At 34.6% G+C, this 18,195-nt stretch overlaps 1 protein-coding gene across 2 annotated transcripts; it reads left to right on the top strand.

The window, feature by feature from the left end:
* The first annotated feature begins 14,514 nt into the window (after positions 1 to 14,514).
* Positions 14,515 to 17,565, top strand: LOC127087281 (probable hydroxyacylglutathione hydrolase 2, chloroplastic). Of its 2 annotated transcripts, none has more exons than XM_051028156.1 (8): positions 14,515 to 14,743; positions 15,278 to 15,463; positions 15,623 to 15,826; positions 16,156 to 16,279; positions 16,371 to 16,471; positions 16,924 to 16,998; positions 17,092 to 17,190; positions 17,306 to 17,565. In XM_051028156.1, the coding sequence occupies exons 1-8, from the start codon at positions 14,693 to 14,695 to the stop codon at positions 17,450 to 17,452; spliced, it is 987 nt and encodes a 328-aa protein (XP_050884113.1). In that variant the 5' UTR covers positions 14,515 to 14,692; the 3' UTR covers positions 17,453 to 17,565. The 2 variants fall into 2 exon arrangements, with proteins under 2 accessions (XP_050884113.1, XP_050884114.1); XM_051028157.1 differs by having other exon boundaries at positions 14,530 to 14,941.
* Positions 17,566 to 18,195: the final 630 nt, after the last annotated feature.

Here is an 18,195-nt window from a genome sequence, read left to right as displayed (position 1 = left end):
TGACTCGTAATCTTCAATTGGTTGGTGATCCAAATGGTCGGCCAAGATACTACCTTTAATCGCTTTCTGAGATTGGTATTCGATATCATACTCTGATAACAACATCTGCCAATGGGCAATCCTCCCAGTTAAAGCAGGCTTCTCAAATATATACTTGATCGGATCCATTTTGGATATCACCCAAGTGGTATGATTCAACATATATTAATGCAGACGCTTAGCAGCCCAAGCCAATGCATAACAAGTCTTCTCAAGCATAGAATATCGGGTCTCACAATCGGTGAACTTCTTACTGAGGTAGTAAATTGCAAATTCTTTCTTTCCAGTCTCATCTTGCTGACCAAGAACACAACCCATACTATCTTCAAGCACAGTCAAATACATGATCAGCGGTCTTCCTTCAACAGGTGGAGACAAAATCGGAGGTTCAAGCAGATATTCTTTGATACTGTCAAAAGCTTTCTGGCAGTCTTCGGTCAAATCACAAGACTGATCTTTCCGAAGAAGCTTGAATATAGGCGCACATGTGGCAGTCATGTGGAAAATGAATCTGGAGATATAATTCAAGCGACCGAGAAAACCTCTGACTTGCTTCTCAGTTTTGGGCGCATGCATCTCTTGTATTGCTTTGACCTTGGCAGGATCAACTTCAATACCTTTCTCGCTGACAATAAAGCCCAACAACTTACCAGAACGAACACCAAAAGTACATTTATTGGGATTCAAGTGGAGTTTATACTTCCTCAAACGTTGGAATAGCTTCAATAAATTCTCAACATGTTCCTCTTAATCAATTGATTTAGCAATCATGTCATCGACATAAACTTCAATCTCTTTATGCATCATATCATGAAAAAGAGTAGTCATTGCTCTTTTGGTAAGTTGCACCAGCATTCTTTAAACCGAAAGGCATCACTCTATAACAGAATGTTCCCCAAGGTGTAATGAATATGGTCTTCTCCATATCTTCAGGTGCCATCTTGATCTGATTATATCCGGAAAATCCATCCATAAACGAAAAGACTTTGAATTTAGCAGTATTGTCTACCAACATATCAATGTGTGGCAGAGGGAAATCATCTTTCAGATTGGCTTAATTCAAATCTCTATAGTCGACACACATGCAGACTTTTCCATCTTTCTTCGGTGCAGGCACAACATTGGCCACCAATTGCCGATACTCAGCGGTTACAAGGAAATGATCGTTATATTCGCAAGTGTACGAATCACGTCTGAGTAATATAAAAGAATATCGATCCCACAGAGACCAAATCGTCAATCTATTGATTACTATCGTTACGATGTTTATCTAAGGCGGTATAAAAGAGATATTGATGTTGCAAAATAACAGTAAATAAAAGAGGTAATAAATACGATGCATATAAAGACAGGTTTGAATGTATTTCACGTTAGTTAAACGATGTTTCGATTGTCTAAATAGAACTATTTATGGGGCAATATTTTCTACTCTTAAAAAGAATCCATTTAACAAGAATTGTCGGTTTCGCGTATTCAAAACCGAGTTTACCCTTAAATTAAGGCCTTTTATTGTCACTTATAAAAGGTGGGTAGAACGCTAAAGTAGTAAACTTATTTTTAAGAAATAAGACTTGTAAACTTAGTTGAAAAGTGATTTTGATTTGGAAAGTTTACCCAAGGAGTTTCCTGATTTTAAATCTATCAACGCGTCCGAAAACAGTTTCAAAAATCATTTTTCCTTAAAGTGATAAAAACTCTTAGTTAACTAAGCCAGGGTGCTTTCGCACTCCTTGAGTAGTTAAAACTAACCAAGTTTGTTTCAGAAAACTCAAATTAAAAATCAAAATAGCCTTTAAAGTATTTCTACAGATTCAATATGTGAAACATCTCTTTAACCGCGATCCTTACATTCTAACATTTGAAAGATTTAGCCAAACATGGTAATACAAGTAAACACAACGATATTGATCATGATGAAAAGTTGTTTTAGAATGTAAGGCATAAAGAACGAAATTAAACAAAGTAAAGCGTGGACAGAAATTAAATAAAGTAAAGCATGGACATAAATTAAATAAAGTAAAACGTGGACAGAAATTAAATAAAGTAAAGCATGACAAGTAAAATAAATAAAAGCGATTAAATAAGAACCTGCTCCAAACGGAGGCTTTAAATCTGGTACAAGGAAAATAAACCTTCGACTCTGAAGATAAAGACGACAGCAAATTGAAGTGCTCAAACTCAATCTTACTAAGGTGCGATAACCCCTCGATATGACGGATTACCGCTTTTACAGATGATAAATATAGTCTTAGTGTTGTAAACTAAGTTGGATGATTTGGAAATGAAATGGAACGACCTATTTATAGAGGAGTTCAACAGTTTGTAAAGACCATGATGCCCATCAACTTCTCCTTAGTGGGAACGTGAATTGCAAAGGTGGCGCCCGCCACCCCTTCATGGCGCCCGCCATGTGTGGAAATGGGAAAGTTCATGGGAACGTGGAGGTTACCTTCTGGTTAAGGGCTGATGAGTTATGACTTCTCCTATAGTGGCCGCCATGTGAAACACCATGTGTACAATATTTGCCGAAAAATCCTAATTTTTGGTCTTTTTGCTTCGTTTCTTCTAAAAGGGTCCCGAAAGAGCTAAATATCTGAAAACAACATAAAAGAGAGCATAACACAAGCAAAATGACAATAAAGACCTAATAAACATGTGAAATCTGAGTCAAAAACATGGTGTGATTCAGTGTGATCAAATTCTCCCACACTTAAACCTTTTCTTGTCCTCAAGCAAAAACTCTTTATAGCTCGTGCAAGAAAAACAGTATCAACCAGAGTTAATTCAAGGCCAAAAAACTTACAAGTTCATTCAAGGAATATATCGATAGGTACTAACGAATCGAACTAAGGATATTGTAGTGACCCTTCCCGCAAATGCGGTCATAGGCTTCGTTCCTATACAAATCAATCCACATTACCCCACCATACCTAGGCCTTCTTTTCGTCTTCTTAAAGTCTTTTTCATTCAGGTGCAATCACATTAAGCCCGTTATCCGTACATACTCATAGTAGAGTGACCGGTTAGTGATTATGATCTTAAGCATGGGGCTCTAGTACATAAGTTGGTGTAACCCCTTTATTTAACCCAATTTGCAGTTGTGGGGGATTGGATCGTAACCCACCCTACCAAGTTCAGCACCAGATACCTCTGAACCAACCAACAATAGGAATATATATATATATATATATATATATATATATATATATATATATATATATATATATATATATATATATATTATTTTTCTTCTGCATGTTTCGCATATGTCTTTATTTTGCTGGGTTAAATGACCGTGTGAGAGTCACCTAGCCCGGATTTTCATACCACTTGAGAACAAAGCAGGAATTTTTGTGATCATTCACTTATTTTCATCGGTCCCATACGTAAAGCATGCTTAAGCCGGAGCTGACTGCAAGGATAAACTACTTAAGGACTTATTTGGAATAAAAATTAGGGCCACAGCATATGGGGTATCGGGATCGACTCTTATAATCATGAAGCCTACGGTGTTAAGACAATATCAATTTTTAGAAAAAGTTTTCCCAAGTCTTTTACATCCCGTCATAAACCTGTCTTATAGCCTGAATATTCAAGATGCACTGTTGTCTTAGCTCACAATTTTTTTTGGTAAGGTTAAAGAAATGGGAGAAATACGGATACACTACACAGATGACTCGTCAAACACATATTATTTATTGAAAAAAAGCAAACAACTAAAACACACAAAACATACTAAAAATAAAGAAAAGCAATAAAAAGCGATAAAAATCTCCTCCCAGACTTAAACCGAACATTGTCCTCATTGTTTCGATATGAGATAGGGTAGGAGTAACCTGGAAGAGAGGGAGAGAGAACTATGGGTGGTCACCGGTATCGTCACCTCCCTGGTCAGGATACCTGGGTCGACGACGTCTGCTACGAGTACTAAGGCCTTCCTACAGCTGCCTAGAGTGACCTAAGAGAGACCCTTGGGTGGCCTCGATAAGTGCGAAGTGACGCTTAGTAGCCTGTCGCTGGCGATGCTGCTCATTAGTGATTACAAAGGACTCAGTGATAGTCCGATGTGCTTGCTCACTACGCTACTGGAAGGCTACCATAAAACTCATATTATCTGTCAGTTGTTGGTTTATGGTATTCAGAAGGGTGTCACGCCTTTCCTCACGAGCCAGGTGCTTGTGCCACATCTCCTCAGTGATGTAGAAGCTGGGAGTGGTACCTGCAAAATGGTCAGAAGAAGAAGGTGCAGTGTGTGCAGGTGATGCAGTAGGAATATCATGAGCAGGTGACCGGTCGCGCCGGTCATACTCATCATCGGTCCCTTGCTCATCGTCCATAGGAACGTTAGGTGGCAAAGGACCCAAAGTCCTCAACCAATGAGCAAAGTAATTGTGAAACAAGATGAGGATAATTTTGATGATGAAGAGATGGGGTTGTTCGTCAAAAGGCACCATAGGTATATAAGGAAAAATGTAGTCAAGCACTCCGACAAGAACCTAATCAAATTTATAAGGCCATCTAACTCCTCAAAGAAAGATGAGAATAAGAATAGTAAACTTAGAAGTTCATGATACAATTGTGGAAAAGTCGGTCATTATAGGCCAGGTTGTCCTTTGATCAAGAAAGACAAAGAGAATGGCCATCATAAGAAATCTAGCAAGCCTAGAAGAACTTATATTACTTGGGAAAGTGAAAGTGATTCTTAGAATGATGAAATCTCAAGTTCAAGTGTCGAATCGGCCAATCTTTGATTCATGGCCAACAAAAAGAAAAAAAAAGAACGTAAGTCATTCTAAACTTGAATATATGAATGAATTATCTTATTCTCAATTACAAAAAGCTTTTGAAAATCTACATAGAGAAGCCATAGACACTTTTAAAAAGTTAGCTTCAAACAAAAGAATCTTCTTACACTTAGAAGCTACAGTTTTAGAAACCGAAAAGAATATGGAAGCTCTTAAACAATTTTTGGTAGATATTCAAAAGGACAATAATGAAGATAAAGAACCTTCATGTTTTGGTTGTGAAACTTGTCACATTTGCAAAAAAGAGGTAAATACTCTTCAAGCCAAATTAGACAAGGCATTACAACCAAAGATTACATTCACTATTGATCCATAAAATTTTAAGCGGTATTTGAACACTTCAAAAGTACATCTCATCGCAACTTATCTTATCACTATTGTTGAAAGAAAGGTCATACTATTTAAAAATGAAAGTTTAGGAGAATTTTTGTTCCTAAAGGTGTTTTTCAATGGTGGCCTAAATGCAACCTTCACCCATTCTCAAGGATCCAATGTCTTGGCTCTACGAAGAAAATATGGTTTCTTGATAGTGGATGCTCAAGGCATATGACAGGTGACATATATTTATTCATCAACTTTATGCCAAATAAGAAGGATTTTGTTACCTATGGAGACAAAAAACAAGGGAGCGATACTTAGAAAAGGCAGTGTAAGTAATCCCTTATCTACTACTATCTCTGATGTTATGTTAGTTGAAGGTTTTAAACACAATATCCTTAGCATTAGTCAACTATGCGACAAGGGCTTTAAATTAATTTTACAAATACTTGTTGCTTATTTGAACATAATGAAAAGAAATATTGTGTGTATAAAGGCTTGAGGGTTAATGACCCTTATATGTTTAACTTAGATGATGTATCCTTGATAGGAACTAAGTGTATAGTGACCGTTTGTGAAGACTCTTGGTTATCGCATAGACGCCTAGCTCATGTCAACTTTGATTTACTAAACAAAGTGACTTCAAAAGATTTAGTAATCGGTCTACCAAAAATAAAGTTTTCAAAAGACCATCTATGCGATGCATGCGAGATGGGTAAGCAAATAAGAGTTTTGTTTAAATTGAAAAACATTGTTTCAACTTCGAGACCTATTGAGCTTCTTCATATGGATCTGTTTGGTACCTCAAGGACCAAAAACATATGTGGTCATTACTATGGTCTTATGATAGTAGACGATTACTCGAGATTTTGTTGGGTCGTGTTTTTGTATAGTAAAGATGAGACTTTTTCAGCTTTCACACAATTTGCAAGGTTATCCCAAAATAAGATGAATTTAAAAATAGTTTCTATCCGAAGCGATCATGGAGGTGAATTTGAAAACCGTCTCTTTGAAAATTAATGTGATAAACATGGCATTGAGCATAATTTTTTCGCTCCAAGAACTCCACAATAAAACAGTGTTATGGATCACAAAAATCCTGTTTTAGAGGAGTTGGCTAGAACTATGCTCAATGAGGGTAATCTACCTAAGTATTTATGGGCCGATGCCATTAGCACAACATGTTATGTCTTAAATAGGATACTAATATGTTCCATTTTAGACAAAAATCCCTATGAACTACTAAAGGGTAGAAAATCAAATTTATCGCATCTTCACGTTTACAGATGCAAATGTTTTATTTTAAATAATGGAAAGGATAATATTGGAATGTTTGATGCAAAAGCTAATAACAAAATATTACTTATTGTTTAAGAGTCGGTACACATCAATTTTGATCAATCTTATCCGAGAAATGTCGGGAAAGGTTTTTCTTTTCATGATGTAGGTGTATCTTCACAAGACATTCTCAAAGAACCCAAAAAAGGAATTGATCAACATAAAACGGCGGAACATGAGAAATAAGAAGATAATGATTGTGAAAATGAGAAGATTGAAAGTCCAATTGCTTTAGACGATCTTACTTTGGCTTGGAGAACCTCCAAGGATCATCCAATCGATAAAATACTTGGAGACATCATCAAAGGTGTGACAACATGCTCCAAGATAATTAATTTTGTTATCATTTTGCATTCATTTCAAAAGTTGAACCTAAGAACGCCAAAGATGCCTTACTTGATTAGAATTGGCTTATGGCCATGCAAGATGAATTAAACAAGTTTAAAAGAAATGATGATTGGTACCTTGTCCCTCATCCAAGAAATCATCAAGTTATTGGGACCAAATGGGTTTTTAAAAATAAACTCGACGAAAATGAAGTGATAACTAGGAACAAAGCCCGACTAGTGGCTCAAGGTTATAACCAAGAGGATGGCATTGGTTACGAGGAAACTTATACTCCAGTTGCTCACCTCGAGGCTATACGCATTTTACTAGCTTATGCTTGCTCAAAATATTTCAAGTTATTTCAAATGGACGTAAAAAGTGCTTTCCTTAAAGAATATATTAATGAGGAAGTGTATGTTTCACAACCTCCCGATTTTGAAAATCATGAGTATCCTAATCATGTTTATAAACTAAAACGAGCTTTGTATGGTCTCAAACAAGCCCTTAAGGCGTGGTACGAACGATTTAGTAAGGTTTTACTCGATCAAGGATACTCTAGAGGGAAGGAAAATATTACACTTTTCATTAAATGTCAAGGAAAACATACTCTTCTTGTTCAAGTTTATGTTAATGATATCATTTTTGGTTCCACTAACATGCAATTAGTCAAAGAGTTTTCTAAGCTAATGCGGGGTGAGTTTGAGATGAGTCTCATAAGAGAGTTGAACTACTTCCTTGGTCTTCAAATCAAGCAACTCAATGAATGGGAATTCGTGTGTTAAACAAAATATTGCAACGAATTACTAAAGAAATTTGGTATGGAAGATGCAAAATCGATTGACACTCCAATGACCACAAATGAAAACTTGGAAAAAAGACGAAAATGATAAGGATGTTGATGTCAAGAGTTATAGAGGTACGATTGGATCTCTTTAATATCTTACTGCATCTATGCTGGAAATTACGCTTAATGTGTGCATATGCATTTGTTATTAGTCGGCTCATAAGGAATCACATTTAAAAGCAATAAAACACGTCCTTAAATACCTTCATGGTACATCTAAGTATGGGCTTTAGTATTCCAAGGGAAGCATTATACTTTGGTTAGTTATATTGATTCTGATTTTGCCGGTTGTAAATCGGATAGGAAAAGTACTAGTGGAACTTGCCACATGTTTTCGAACTCCTTATAAGTTGACATAGCAAGAAACAGGTTTTTGTTGCTTTGTCAATTGACGAGGCATAATATGTTGCATCCAGCAGTTCTTGTGCTCAAATATTGTGACTCAAACAACTACTTAATTTTGACATTAAACTACAATGCATTCCTATCATGTGCAACAACACTAGTGGTATTAATCTAACCAAAAATCCGGTGTTACACTCTCGCACTAAACATATTGAGATACGTGACCACTTCCTACGTGACCATGTTGAAAAAGGAGATGTAGTATTTGAGCATGTTGATAGCAAAAATCAACTTGCGAATATCCTTACAAAACCTTCTGCAACTGAACTGTTTTTCAATATTTGAAGGGAATCAGGCATACTTGATGTCTCAAATCTTACCTAAATATGATTTGTTGCATGCACTTTATATACTTTTGCTCTAACTTCCCTTGAAAGTTCAATCACATATGAATGCATCTTTCACCAATTCAAACGCGAGATAATATTGTTCCATTTTCCCTCTTTGAAAGTGAGCCTTTTACTTTTGCATGTTGTTTATGTTCCAAATTCTTGATATGCTTGATGTATGAAATATTTCATGAATGTTCACATACAAAAATTTCAATTGATGTATTTAAATTTATATGCTTATAGTAACTTCATGTTATTCTTCTTCCATACTTGAAATATGTTCTTTGTGTATAAGCATGTTATCTATTATTAGTTCTTGCATGATATATGTGAGATTGTTGTTTATCTATTCCAACATAAAATATGTTTGAACATGTTATAATGTCAAAAAAGTTCTTGTAGTGTGTCATGGTTATGATAATACTTTAGTTTTTGGTTTGAGTAGTGATAAATCTAAATATTCTCCTTGCTAAAGCACATGCTTGTGCATCATTCGGGAGCACCAAAGGTATATGTCACATAAACATGTCGCTTTTGTAGCAACTTAATATTTTTTGATTGAATTGTATCCTTAATATTTCATGTTTATTTTTATGTTATCTAGCATGATTCGTGGCAACTATGTCACATTGTTGCTTAAATTACATGCATTTAAGTTTAGGCATTTTCAATATTTACATCATTCTATGTGAGTGTTGTGTTATTGATGATCTTATCTTTACAAATACCTATGTGGGTTATATTGGTTTATGTGTGATAAGATATACTTCTCATGGATTACTTTGTCTCTTTTGGATGTTGTCAAAGGGGGAGAAGCATTTGCAAGATGAAGTTGGGATGCATACATTCAGAGGGAGCCTTCATGAAGACATGAAACACATCGTCTCAAGTTTTTCCATCATAAAAAAGGAGGGAGTATATGAGTTCAACTTTCCGCTAGATTTATTTTATATGATGTCAAAACTAGGATACTATAGCATTTATGTATATTGGATGATATCTCTCTGAGTCTTAATGTGCATCTTTGCATTAGGAAGCATAAAAATATTTTGAAATGATTTAGAAAAGGTTTCATTAATTAAAAATAGGTTTTTATAGGAAAAACAATCTATGTGTCGACACATACGTGCTATAGGTCGACACATAGAAGAAAAAAAATTTCTATGAGTCGACACATATGAGTTATGAGTCGACACATGTAAGTCATTTTTAATGCTTGTGGCTTTTGTTTGATGTGTTGAATGTATGTGTTGACATGTGACCTATACAGATCGACACATGACTTATACAGGTCGACACATGCATCGAATGTGTCGACACATGACTTGCATAGGTCGACACATGACTTGCATAGGTCGACACATGCAACACATTTTTCCAAAAGTTCATGATTTTTTTAAATCTTTTGCATTCATTTTGCCTCCAACTTGCATGCATATAAATACTTCATACATGCATCATTTCTTTTAGTGATTTTGAGAAAATCACATACAAAACCATGATTTTAAAGAGTTATTTTCATCTTTAACCTACGTTATATGAATACACACAAACAAACTACACGAGATTCTTTGGTTGGGTACCATCTAGAATAATTGTTGATACCGTCCAATTTAGGTTGTTGAATTGTAAATTAGGTTTAGATCTTTGAGGGTTTCAAATAAGAAAACCAAGTTGGGGTTTTCCTTCAAGATCAATTGGGGATTTGAAGGTTTTGAACAAGATTATGCAAGTTGGATTCGATCGAGTGAAAATTTTGAAGAACGGGGATTTCTTGCAAATGAGTAGCGTGAGACGGTGGATCATCTTGGTAAATATTGGGTTACAATAATTTTCAATTTGGGTCGGGTGAAAGTTTTGAAGAACAGGTATTTATTGCAAAGGAGTACCGTGAGACGGTGGATCAAATTGGTATTGTTATGTGACTTGATCAAGATCAGATCAAGGGAAGAGAAAGTGTTAGAATCAACATCAAACATATGGTTTGTAGGGTTGGATTGCTGCATTTCTCTTGTTTTCTACTTTTGTAAAGTAAGGTTAAATTTCTTTATCTCAATTTGAGTTCGAATTGAGGGAAGATGTACCCATAGCAAGGTCGATTGGGTAACTACCTAAACAAATCTATGTGTACTCTCTCTCTCTCTCTCTCTCTCTATATATATATATATATATATATATATATATATATATATAGAGAGAGAGAGAGAGAGAGAGAGATTGTGTGATCATCGATTGTGTGATCAACGTGTTTGGTTAAATCTTTTGATAACCATTTGAAAAAGGTTTATTTGAGTTGATCAGAATCTATTAGATTATTGTTGGATTTGAAGATCAACAAAACCATACAAAATTCTAAATGAAATCTATTGCACATAAGGTGTTCGATAATTTATCTCAATTGTTATTCTGTGTATTTTGTCATTAGGAATAAACCTTACTTTTAGTCTAGCATTCAATTGATTGTGGTTGGAAGTGTTTTGATCAAATTTGTTCTTATTATCATAATTTGATTATATATACGCATATCTGAGCTTTTCGATAGCGGTTCGATTTAGACAATTCGATATGGGTCACTTCCGCTAACCATTAAATTTTTCAAAACAATTTTTGTAAATTTTTTTAACTTGGGATCTATTTGCCCTCCCTCTAAATCATTTTCTATCGTCTAACATAGACAACGAGGAAGCCTCTGAAAAGGATGAAGAGCAGGCCAACCTTGCATTGATGGCTCTTACATCTTTAAAAGTAGAATCAGACTCGGATTCTGGCTCATAATCTGAGGATGAGGATGGGGTAGTTTTTAAACTATCTTGTTCTGATTTAATTACTTTTGTTCAAGATCTCATGGGAAAATGTCAAGATAAATCCAAACACATTAAAATATTTAAAAAGCAATATGATCATTTGAAAGAAGAATCACATTATGTTCAAAATGAAAATGATGCTCTAGAGAAGGATCATATTTCTTTAGTAAATGAAGTGTCGGATAAACCTGTTGATGAGTATGAAATGGCCCTTCAAGAATTTATCATAAATGGATTTAACAAAACTAAACTTGCTTCCATGATTTATGGAGTAAGTAGAAGCAAAGGAGAATGTCTTGGTTACTCATAAAAATATTTTAATCTTAGGATTGAGACCTTGAGTAAACCATCAGATCCTTCTTCTTCAAGCTCTGCTCGAAAATGGCTTGACTCTTATTTTGTACCTGCTGCAGAAAATGTAAAGGTTCTGAATCAATCAGAACGTAAAGTTCCTGAGTCAAAAATTCTGAAGAAACCATAGCCTAAGACTCTAAAGTCAAAGGTTCTGAAGAAGGCAAAACTTATGATAATATGAGCTAAGGTTCTGAAAGACGTAGAACCTAAGGGAAAGGTCTATTTAAGACAACAAACTTTTAAATCAAAAGTCTTGAATAATCCTAAACCTTATCGTATAAGAGAAAAAGGTACAAAACAAGAAGAAACCTGTCAGAACTAACCATAACCCATAAGACTATGGGTACCTAAATCTCAAATTCTCTTTGTTGCAAATATGCTTTAAGGGAAAAGTAAAGCATCAATTATGGTACTTGGAGAGTGGATGCTCAGATATATGATATGAGAAAAACTTATGCTCCAAACCCTAAATCTGAAAAAGGGAGGAATTATGGGATTTGAAGGAAACCGGAAAGGAAAGATCACTAGTATGGATACTATTGGTAACTCCTTTATTTCAATTAATAATGTTTGACTTGTAGATGGACTTAAACATAACCTACTGATTTGTTTTAATTTATTTATTTAAATTAATTATTTTCTTAATCATTATAATAATTTTAAATGAAATAGACATTTATGTATTTAATTAAATGAAAGGAAATACAAATGAAGAACAAATTCAAGAACACGAAGAACACGTCCTCTTCTTTCTCTTTTTACCTACAACTCCAGCAAACCCTAAATTTAAACTCACGAAGAACACATATTCTTCTTTCTCGTATTCTTCCTCCAACCCGGTTCTAAAATGTCTCACAAATCTGTTAGCAATAGCAATAACATATTTTGTTCAGTTCATACCAAATTGCAATGAGTAAAACTAAAGGTTTTGTTCAGGTGATGCGATAAGGAAGAAATTGACCTTTTTTTAAGAAAGGAGATAAAGTATTCAGCAACATCAATTAGGTAAGCAATGTTATGCAAAGACAGTTCATCAAACCCAACCTAGAACATTGCATGTAGCTTCGCTTTCATCGCCAGGCTATAGGCAAGGTCCAGTGGCAACGAAGGAGAATTCAGACTTCTTAGTGTCTAGTGATAAAGCGACAAAACTCGAGCCTTATTCCTTTTCAAATCCTCTGTCGTTTCCCATATCAAACCCTTTCCTATTTCGCAACACATAAAACCATATTTTAATGGAAATTAAAAAACATATATAAAATTGAAATTAGATATATTGAATTTAAATCTGCTTGGCACACTAACTCAATATGCGAGAATGATCTTAAGCGTAATCGGCTATAATGGCAGACTAACGATTACACAAAAAATGGGTTTATAGGGTTGGTTAGAGGTAAGTATGAGGAAAGTGGCGTGTTCTTCATGCCTGCTTAATATATTGATTTATAGGGTTGTTTGTTTGCATGTAAGAATGAACAAGATGTGTTTTTCGTACATCATGGGTTCCTTTTAAATTCAAATAATTTTTTATTAAAATATTAATTTCAATTAAAAATGTTATAAAAAACCAACTAATATCAAGTAAAAAATAAAATTAATTTGATCTGACTCCATTGTAGTAGTGACACATCATTAATGAGTAGGCCACATGTACAAAAATGGAGGGGACAAACTAAATCCCACATGATGTAAAATTCAGGGACCAAATAATTGATTTTTAAAATGGGGGACTAAAAGTTAAAAACCATAAAACTAGGAGACCAAATGTGCATTTAAGCCTTATTTATTTATGGGTATATATGTTTAGCTTGTATTAAATTTTCAATTTTAATCTCTACAAATTTTTTATTTGATTAGGAAGAGAGTTAGGAACATGGAAAGACAAAGTATATACTTGGAGAAAGAAAAATAGATGACGGGAAGGAAGGATTGAGAGAGATACAAAGAGAGAGAAAAAGGAATAAAGAGACCATAGAAAAATAAATTGAGAATGAGAACACTACGTCTCCCTCCTTTTCTATCACTTTCACTTTTGTTCTTTTCCCCTCTCTATTGTGCTCGTATTCATTTATCTTCATGTCTCTCTCCTTGTCACCATTTCCTTATATCCTTATTCCCTTCTCTCTATGTCCTTATATCCCTCTCTCCATCTTTTATTGTTACCTCATTCTCTCATTTCCCCACTCATTCTTTCTCGTCCTCTTTCATTCACTCGTTCACTTTCTCACACATCTATTTCACTATTATTTTATATCTCTCTCTCTTTCAATCCTATCTCTTAATCACCATTTCCCCCTCTCCATATTGATCTCTCTCTTTGTCTATATCCTTCTCTTTTCTCCATTCACTTACCCTTTTTTCCCATTCCTCTCCTACCTCATCTTTCCATCTCTCTTACTCGTTCTCTCGCCATTTTTATCTGTATCACTTTTCCATCACTCTTCCTCTCCGCCTCTTTCTAATTTAATATATATTTTTTGGGTAGGAATTCAGAATATATTTGGATTGATGGACTAGAACGGAGTGAAATGGAATAAAAAACAATGGAATGAAATAGAGTATATCATAATAGAGCAAATATTTTATTATGTTTTTTTTGTGTATTTTTTATAATTTAACAAAACGGAACATAACAAATTAGTGTATTCCATTGAATACACCTAAAATTAGAAAAATACAAATGGAAGGATTCAATAAAAAATTTACTTCATAAATTATTTACAAATTCAAATAATAAAATATAATTATATACCACTCAATTTAATTCCATTCGAGCACATTCAATCACTCCAAAATATATCCTAAATTAAAAAATTAAACTCCAAAATATACATGCTTAATGTTCTTTAAATAAACATTTTTCTATTAACATTAAATATTTTATAAAAAAATAGAAAATTAAGTGCTCTATCACCACCTCACATAAAAAAGAAAATAAAAATAACAATATAAAACAAGGAGAGAGAAACATGAAAAGGAGTATTGATGAAGAGGAAGAGGTGGTGGTGGAAGACACGGTGGTAGGAAAGAGAGAGAGAGAAGAGAACCCAATTTCATTTTCAACCAAACACTAAAATTAGTGCCAACCCACTCTTTCTCTTTCCTTCTATTCAATTCTCCATTCACATGCTTTCAAGCCCTTCAACATCTGCCATGCTCCCCTTTTCTTCTTCTAGGGTTCGTCCTTTCCCCCCTTCACCTCTCTTTTCATTCCACAATTAAATTTTCGATTTTTATTTCAGTTTCTCAAGGAACAACTCAATTTGGATGCTATTCTTCCATTTTTTCTTCCTTAAATTATATACAATTATTAAAAAAAAATCCACTTTTTTGGGTTTCCCCTTGTTGTTTGCATCTTGAAGAATTATTATGAAGGTATTTTGTTTTTGAGTAGCTGAATCATTGAAAAATGTATTCTTTTTATCATTATTATTGAAATGAGTTATTGATCTTTATGTTACCATTATTTGATTTGGTTTATTGTTTATCAATTATTATTAGGAATTGCTCAATTCTGATTTTTGCCTTTATATGTTTTTTTTGCTTGTTTGTTTGTTTGTTTGTTTGTTTGTTTGTGATTATAGCTTAATCTATGAGAAAGTGTTGTTTTTGATTTGTTATAGTTTGAATGAAAAGTTTAGTATTGTTAATTTGATAATGGAGGTTGAATTTGAATTGATTAATGATGATTAATTACTCTTTGTTTCTTAGGTGAGAGCTGGGTTTAGTGTGTGGCCTAATGTGAGGCAACTTTGCTTTAGAAAAAGTATTCTGTATGGATTTATGCGAATGTTTTCTACTCCGTATAAAACACTGCGAGGAGGAGCTAGTCGCTCGCTCAAAGTGGCTCGGTTTTGTAGTGTCACGAATATGTCTTCCACCTTGCAGATTGAATTGGTGAGAGCAGGTCTTGCTTCTTTTCTTTTCTTATTTTCATAGAAATTGTTCAGGTGACATTTGGTTAACATTAAGTTTCCCAAGCTGGTAAGGTTTCTGAAGAAATACGCTGAAAGACTAATCTGAGGTTGTGTTATCGTGTTTTTAAAAAATAATTAGGTACCTTGCTTGAGTGACAATTATGCATACCTTTTACACGATGTTGATACGGGCACAGTTGGAGTTGTTGATCCTTCTGAAGCTTTGCCTGTCATAGATGCGTTAAGCAAGAAAAATCGAAATTTGAATTATATACTCAACACTCACCATCATCATGATCATACTGGTGGAAATGTAGAATTAAAAGCAAGATATGGGGCAAAGGTATGATATTTGTATCTTCTCATAAAGTATTCTTTTCTTTATTATGTTTCAGATGCAATCTAGATTGTTCAATTCATTTTAGAACATCACAATAAAAGTTTAAAAAATAAAAAATTGTGTTAAGTTACTATAACAAAGAAACTAAAATACTTAAATCTATTATGTTAATATATGAAAAAACTACACATTTCACTTAAAACGGAATAATGAAAAAAATGAAGAACCATGAATATGGTATGTGTACGTACATGGTACCGGTACTTCACAATTTTCGAAGTACCCATGCTTCAGAGGTTTTATGTGTTAACCCTTCCCATGCTGCATTACAGGTTATTGGTTCAGGAGCTGACAAGGAAAGGATTCCTGGCATCGATATCCTTTTGAATGACGGTGATAAGTGGATGTTTGCTGGCCATGAGGTGCATGTAATGGACACACCTGGACACACTCGAGGTCACAAACATAGCTTATTTGCATTATTATCAAACCCTTGTGTTTTGTGTGGCTCTTTTTTCTAATTTTCTATCATTTATATTGTAAGCAGGTCACATAAGCTTCTACGTTCCGGGATCTGGGGCAATCTTTACAGGAGACACTTTGTTCAGTTTATCATGTGGCAAACTCTTTGAAGGAAGCCCTGAACAGGTTGCTTTTACTTGCATTAACCTGTCCTTCTTTCTATACAGAGATAACCGATAAATCATTGCATCCTGTAATGCATTCTATTTTGTATGTTTTGTTTTGCCCCTCTGCCAAAAGCCCGTGAATTTTAAAATACTGAACTTGTTATTTAAACTGAAACCAAACGGAGACTTTGCGGTGACCAACCTCTTTAATGAACAGTATAGCTTTCAGGGTATGTTTTGTTGCCATAATATTATAAGAGTGGATTGAATAAGAGAGTTTGGGTGTAATGCGATAGAATAATACAATAGACAATTGCCACCAAGTCTGCAATCTTAGTATAAATGTTGTTACTGATGCAAACCCTAGTTGTAAATGTAAGCAAATTCTTGAATGCTGTAATGTCAGTAACTTGGCAAAGCTTGTAAAACATGCTATATCTTCATGCATTGAGAATTTCCTCCATGTTACAGATGCAATCTTCGCTTAAAAAGATCACGTCTTTACCAGACAATACAAGTATATACTGTGGACACGAGTACACATTGGTGAGTTATTTCCTGTTCTGTCCCGTGCCCGTTGCTTTGTTTTCTTTGCCCAAGTGCCATGACATTGACTCTCGTGCTTTGGATATTTTGCAGAGTAATGCAAAGTTTGCATTATCGGTCGAACCTGAAAACAAGGAACTTAAATCCTATGCTGCCCATGTTACTTACCTCCGAAGTAAAGGCTTGCCCACAGTGAGTTTTGGAATTGCACTTCCTTGTTGATCTTTCTGTGTCACCATAACATGTCTTTGTTAGCTTCTGTTTCAATCATTTTCCTTTTACCTAAAGAATAGAGTTGTTTGTGCAGATTCCAACCATACTGAAGTTGGAAAAAGCCTGCAATCCATTCCTTCGAACATCCAGTGCACATATCAGGAAATCATTAAACATTGCAGTCACAGCAGATGATGCAGAAGCTCTGGGTATCATCCGGCAAGCAAAGGATGATTTTTAGATATTTTCAATTAAAGACTTTATTCTGTATAGAGTAGATTGATGATCCATTTGTGGAATAATGTATGCTTCCTTCCATCTTTTCAATATGATTTCCGAATTTTGTTGAGTAAACTGCAACCATTAGCTTTTCTGCCTTTCGTCATCCCCCACCAGAGCCACCAGGTTCCTGATGGACCTGCCCCAACAACATCCACATCATTGCTTGCAGTTGCAGCCATCTCACTTCCCCTCAAACCTCTAAAGTCAGTTTCACGCCTTAGACCAAAAGATGAGCTGCCTACCATGTATTGGCACAACTACACCCCACTGCCAAAAGGACTGGACTCTGGAGATCCGCAACACGGCCTCTTCACGACCGCCAAACTCAGCAACTCTCTATCCATTTAAGCTTCCTTTGATCTTGCTTATTACATGAATATTATGGTGATTTTTCTTCTTCCATCAATTAATCACTCAATTTGACTCATTGCCATACAGATTACACATCTATTTTAGTATGACCTCTTTTGCTTGATGTCGTTTAGATGAAAATAACAAGGAACAATTTTTGGGTGAATGGATCTGTGTTTATTCTGCTTACAATCCATTTAAGTGTGAATTTTAGAATTTTGCTATGGATATTTCTGTTTACAATCTATTTAAGTGTGAATTTTAGAATTTTGACATGGATATTCATCCCTAGTTGATGTATAGGAATCAGATATATTATTTATTTGATGAATTTAAATTCTTTTTTTCCTT

The sequence above is a fragment of the Lathyrus oleraceus genome, chromosome 5, assembly GCF_024323335.1.
Source record: "Lathyrus oleraceus cultivar Zhongwan6 chromosome 5, CAAS_Psat_ZW6_1.0, whole genome shotgun sequence".
NCBI classification, from domain to species: domain Eukaryota; kingdom Viridiplantae; phylum Streptophyta; class Magnoliopsida; order Fabales; family Fabaceae; genus Lathyrus; species Lathyrus oleraceus.
Note: the sequence above shows the minus strand (reverse complement) of the source record. Positions and strands in the feature narration are given on the sequence as shown.